This window comes from Silurus aristotelis (genome assembly GCF_946808225.1).
Source record: "Silurus aristotelis genome assembly, chromosome: 1".
In the NCBI taxonomy this organism is placed as follows: Eukaryota; Metazoa; Chordata; class Actinopteri; order Siluriformes; family Siluridae; genus Silurus; species Silurus aristotelis.
Window position 1 is genome coordinate 36,340,786 of NC_139574.1, and position 6,108 is coordinate 36,346,893.

The window sequence follows — 6,108 nt, forward strand, 5'->3', positions numbered from 1 at the left end:
TCACAAACTGCTAAATGATTGGCTGACTGTAAGACTTTATGAATGTCCATTCATAGAGTCATGCATTACTATTAGGCTTCAATTTGCTAGTGGTGCAGTGGACAGTATGGACATCTCACAGCTCCAGAGTCTGGGGTTTGATTTTGTTTCTCTCACTGCCCAATGTTTTATAGACATGTTTATATTTATTTTTATTTGTATAGTGCTTTTAAGATTGTCCCAAAGCAGCTTTTCACAGAAAAATAGGTTTAAAAATGTTGGAATGTATAAGTTTAGTGCCTATAACTTTGTTCTTTATAAGTTTAAACCTAACGAGCCAACCAGTGGTGAAAGTGAAAAGGAAAAACTACCTGAGATGGTATGAGGAAGAAACCTTGAGAGGAACCAGATTCAAAAGGGAACTCGTCCTCATCTTAGTGACACAGAAAGTCCATTCAGTAGAGTTCAATACTAAGCCATTGTAGTAGAATATGAATATTACTTACAGTTCAAATCAATTCTCATTGCTCCAATTGAAGAGAACTCCTTCCAGAGGAAGGGCGTTGAGATGAATCAGGTGGATCCGAAGAGAAGAAAGGGGCAGGTTCACTGGTCTCTGGTACCTCAGGAGCATGTTTAACTCCACGGAAAGAAAGAGTGAGTTAAGTCAAAGATTCATTTATTTATCCCAAACGTATGTGCATATGATATTTCTGATTGGAAGTTTGGGATTTCAAATCTCAGTACCATAATAATAGTTATTCTAGTTTTCCCCCCACAGCAACCTTAAGATCAAATTTCTTTTAAAGGGTGACACATTACTCTTGATATTCTTGATGTCTATACAATATAATAGAATTCTTTGCATAGAAATGTAATTGCACATTAACAGACAAAGGGGTAAAAACATTAAAACCCAATAACTCCACATATCCTGTGTGACTGTTAAAGTATCTACCCTACCATGAGTGCATTTAAAAGAATAATAGACAAGACATTCATTTCAGCTTTTAAATATTTTATTTAATTTTTCAGTAGATCAAAAGTTTACATACACAAAGCCTGACGCTTCTCAGAATACATTTTTTTCCCCTGACTGACCTGGTGTTACGCAGTCAGGCCTCCTTCTTTCCCAAACCAGGTGTAACTTTCTGGCTGAGGTTTTAAAGGTGCTCTTTTAGCATTTCTAGATATTCCCCCTTCACCAGTTCAGTGTGAAACGCCCCCACAACCTGATGCTGCCACTCCCATGCTTTACAACTGGGTTGGTGCTCTTCGAATTAATGCCTGATGCCTTCACTATTTTGTTCACATCAGAAATATTTTTTGGAAAAGATCAGACATGTCCCAGGGGTCAGAGGTTTACATACACCAAGTTGATTGTTAATGACTCTGGAAGTTGGTGTAATGACTTTTCAAATCTTCCTTTTTAGCCAGTTGTTATAATCAGGTCATTGGGAGCAGACCAGTTGCTGTATTTAAAGTTGTACTTTTAAAATCAGTACCATTATACCCTTGATGCCATCCAAAGAATCCAATTAAACTCATCCAAGACTTCAGGAAAAAAAATAAAAGTGTGGTTCCTCCATTAACGTTTGGTCTTGATAGAAAAATGTACAGCCACTGAGCAGATCAAAGTTCAGGTGAAAGACAAAAATAGAAAAACAATAAACAGAGTAGATCAGATCAGATTCATAATCACGTTCTGTGCTATAGAATTTATTACTCCAAGCATAAAACCACTAACCTCACTGCTGGAAACTTTAGAAACCCAAAATTTATATTAAATCTCAGCACCAAGCTAATATTTCCAGGCCCCTGGGCAAGGCCCTTAACCCCCATAGCTGCTGTTGAACGAATGAAAAACAAGTCATTCTGGATAATGGTATCTGCCAAATGCCTTAAATATAAATAAATAATTATAATCAAAAAGGCAATGAATGAAAATGAACGTAAAATGTTTCTAAAAAGGATCCTATAAATTTCAATTTATTTTGGTTTAATCTTTTCTCATTGAAGGATTTGTCACTGAATTATCCTCTGCAGTGAATTTTTACTGTACTTACTCCTGCCTCAGTCACTCTGTCCAGCCAATCAGCTCTATTCTCCATACCTCTTGGTATGAAAAAATATAACTATATAATATTTTTCAGGTTTTTTATTTATTTATTTTATTTTATTTTTTTATCATGTCCGCTCTGAGGCCTGACTGTCCTCTGAATCACGTTCATCCTGTTCATCCTGCTCCTGAAGTTGCCTCCTGAGCAGGAACTCTTTGGGCGTGATGTCATCGTCTTTCATCTTCTTCGCTTTGCGTTTTTTCTTCTCGATCAGCTTCTGCATTCTGATCTCCGCTAACAAGTCTAGCTGCTCTTGAGTCAGAGACGCTGAGTTGTTGATCTGAGAGTTTGAGTCTCTCGGATCAAACCGCTGTTTATAGTCCTCGATCTGTTTATAGAGAGCGTCGTGATCGATGCCGAGCACGACTCTCTTCTTCTCCACCATGTGTTCTCTTGTCCTGTGAAAGGGAATCCTTGGTTTATTCCTAGTCGTGTGTTTTGTAAGGAATGATAGACACGGGCCATATATAGTATATAGTTATAATTATACCGATAAATCTGCCAGTAGAAAGTTACTAAAAACAGAAGTACAACTCTTACTCAGCATCTTCAGGGCCGATCTTCTCAGAGTCTTCACTGGGGCCGTAATCGGCAATCTTTAGAAGATTTTCCACCTGACATCAGAGAAAACAAAAAACAAAAAAAACCGATTCATCCAATTTACTCATGTTGTTATTTTAATGCCATGACTGAATAGATCCGGTTACCTCTTTCAGAGCTGCATACTGTTTATCTAGGACAAAAACTAAAGGAGGAACGCTGCCCAAGATCTGCTGTGAGACGAGAAGGTATCTGAAACACACAAGCGCATATTACAATGACCCTATTCTTGTTTCACTATGCAATTGGATGTACATACATGCGCCAATACGAGGTGCTATCAAAAAGTTTTGAGACTAGCTTTGTTTACACTTTAGTTTTCTACATTTACACATAGGAAGATTTCTTTTGCCGCACTGACTTATGAAGGTTGATGCTTCCTGTGACTGTGCGTGCAGCCTTGTGTAGTTTTACAAAACTAGCGTCGAAACTTATTTATTTATTTATTTTTAAACCACCTCGTATTTCAGAAATACGTACCGTATCCGCCGGGCACATTTGTCCAAAATCTTCTGAATCTGAGAGTCTCTGTTAGAGGACAAACTCGTCTTCCAGTAGATTCGACAAGCAGTGTGATCTGCTAGCAGCGAAACCTTAAAACAAAACCAGGGACATTTTTGATTAGAAATATGAATTTAAAAGCACTTTTCAGAGCACAAGGGACCATGTGCAACAGTCCAGCAAGCATTGAACTATTAACATCAACATGAAGGAGGAGGAAATGGGTCACCATAGTGATTTAACAAAGAACAGAGCATCTCTCTACAACTGATGAAAGACGGACATTTGTACAAAAGATGGAAAAATAGAGGCCTTCTGCTACATTAAACAATCTGCAGGACTATCTGTCAAATAGTAATCACGCCTGGCATGTGACTCTCTTATGGCATGATCTCTGTTATATGACATCTCTGAGCTCTGGGGTATGTTGGATAGACAAAAGGCTTTTCTCTTGAGAAAAATATTTGCCAAAATATACATAGAAATCACCCTAAAAAACTTAAATGTGTTACAGTCTAATGATACTTAAGGAATCTTTTGAAAGATACATTCAGCACAAACAGAAGATTCATTTCCAAAGCACACCATACTCTCAGTGCAGCATGGTGGTGGCAGAATCATGCTATGAAGCTGCAAAGTTTGAAGAACAGAAAAACATCATTAATATTTCAGAATTTGGCCAATCAAAGTCTTGATCAAAATCCTATTAAAAAACCTTTAAGAGGAGATTTCCTGGCAATTTAATAGATACGGAGCATTTTTGCGAGGAAAGATGGACTAAAATTGTGTTTGAGCTTTTAACTAAATATTATCTGTTTGGTCAGATAATAGGCTTTATTAGTATATTATTTTCAGTTTTTTTTTTTTTTTATAAAAGTTTGTGGACACATCCAAAAAGATTTGTATGCGCCTTTACATTGAGTTCCTATCTGCTCTTATATTCATCTCCACTCTTCTGAGATGATGTTCCACTAGATTTTGGAGTGTGCTTGTGGAGATTTGTGATCATTAAGCCGCAAGTCGGGTACTGATGCAGGTGAGGCGAGGAGCCCTGGGTTGCAGTTAGCATTCTAAGGGTGTTCAATAGGGTTGAGTTTCAGAGCTCTAGAGCAGATCTTTCACTCCAACTCATGTAAAGAAGATCTTCATGGAGCTGGCTTTGTGCACAAGGGGCTTTGTCATGCTGGAACAGGTTTGGGTTTGGGTATATAATTTTGTGTTAATATTTTGGGGAAGAACCACATACGGATAGAAAGGTCCGGTGTTCCAATACTTTTGGTCATATAGTGTAGTTCCAGCTGTAACCTAAAGATTCATTTGTATTAATATTAATAATACATGATATTGTTTCTATAGAAACAGCTCAAACAAAGAGACATGATAATGCACACCTATTAAAAAAAAAAAGAAAAAATAAAGTTTGTTAGGAGTCAAAACTATTTGTTTTTTTGTATGTGCTTTTTGTTAATTTCTTCTGGGTTTTTTTTTTTATAAAAGCTGTCAAAAACAGTACCTTTTTAAACAGAAATGTGTAGACTTTATATCAGTACTAAAATTAAGTCTTTTACATAGATTTACAGGTCAAACCATGTAGAAATACAGTGGTCCTAAATAAAACAAACACCAAATTAACACATCATCGTGATGGTTTCCACCACAAGGAATGACCTAGAAGGTAATACCGACAGAACCAGAGGAGAAAGCGTAAAAGGCATGGCTTATCATACTTTAGTGATCTCCACATTGTAACTTGGGATCTCCGGATGAACCTCATGAGAGGACAGGAGGTCTGAGATGGCTTTATAAAGGATGGTGTTCAGGGTTCGCACTCGTAAACTGTCCTCCGTGGTCCTTTTCTTGGCTGGTTTCATGGAGCTGGATGGACCTGTGAGTACAGACTGAAAACACACTCAGTAAACCTGCAATAAAGTTCTTCTGCTGCACATGGGGGCTGCATTATGGTGCACCATAACTCACCTGGGGAGTTTCATACCACTTCTTCTTCCTGGTCAGGAGAAAACACTGAGGTTTACAGGGCTGGATACAGTTTTAATGGCATGGCTGGTCCTTCATCAGTCTGTACTCACCTTCTGTTAGTGAGCATCTTCTTCAGCAGGTCGCCACACTGACCAGCAGAGGTGTGAACGTTCCTCACTCCCAGATCCTGAAGTAGAAATGTTCTTCTGAAGGACAAGTTCTGATGGCCACCTGCAGTCTCCAGCTTTAAGTTCCGCATGGTGGTGACCACGACACCGGCATATCGAGATAAACATTTCTGAATCGAGTACTGACCGATTAGTGCCATATTCATATCAAAACATTAGTATTATGGCTTTAAAGAAGAACGCACGAGGCCAAACGACCTACGCGCTCATAACCCCGCCTCTTCTTCTAGGATTGACTATAAATCGTACAGAATTATGAACCTGTAGCCAATTAGGATGCAGGAAATTTGTATGTAGCCAATCGGAGCGTAGAGGCGGGGTTTGTACGTAGGCAAATCTCAAGATCACTTGCTTTTGCCTGAAACTGAAGGCAAAATAAGTGATCCCAGATTGCATCGATGATCTTAGAAAAAATATTTAAGATATACTAACTAGATAGATAGATAGATAGATAGATAGATAGATAGATAGATAGATAGATAGATAGATAGATAGATAGATAGATAGATAGATAAGCATAGAGCTGCATTAGACTTTAGAACTTTATTGTGCAATTAATGTTACACTCAATTAGAACTTTGAAAATAAGTTAAATAATCATTAATAAAGCAGACTGCAGTCAGAATCACATTTTTTATTGATTAATTGATTTTTAAATATTGGGAAATCTTATATGAGAGAATTGTATTTTTGGCCCACGGCACGCAATCGAGTTACAATTTTTTGCCTTCATGAGAACGTCT

At 37.8% G+C, this 6,108-nt stretch overlaps 1 protein-coding gene across 1 annotated transcript; it reads right to left on the bottom strand.

The window, feature by feature from the left end:
* Positions 1–1,669: 1,669 nt before the first annotated feature.
* rbfa (ribosome binding factor A) lies at positions 1,670–5,629 on the bottom strand. Its single transcript, XM_083538467.1, has 7 exons — positions 5,288–5,629; positions 5,178–5,205; positions 4,928–5,098; positions 3,180–3,292; positions 2,807–2,891; positions 2,640–2,713; positions 1,670–2,497 (listed from the first exon to the last, which is right to left on the bottom strand). The coding sequence occupies exons 1-7, from the start codon at positions 5,509–5,511 to the stop codon at positions 2,167–2,169; spliced, it is 1,026 nt and encodes a 341-aa protein (XP_083394593.1). The 5' UTR covers positions 5,512–5,629; the 3' UTR covers positions 1,670–2,166.
* Between the last annotated feature and the right edge of the window lie 479 nt (positions 5,630–6,108).

What these genes read in the sequence shown, in the direction of transcription:
- rbfa (XM_083538467.1), bottom strand. Translation starts at nt 5,511, where the DNA reads ATGAATATGGCACTAATCGGTCAGTACTCGATTCAGAAATGTTTATCT. An exon ending in AGTGGTATGAAACTCCCCAG is followed by an intron (nt 5,099 to 5,177) that starts GTGAGTTATGGT and finishes GTGTGTTTTCAG; the next exon opens with TCTGTACTCACAGGTCCATC. An exon ending in AAATGTGCCCGGCGGATACG is followed by an intron (nt 2,892 to 3,179) that starts GTACGTATTTCT and finishes TGTGTGTTTCAG; the next exon opens with ATACCTTCTCGTCTCACAGC.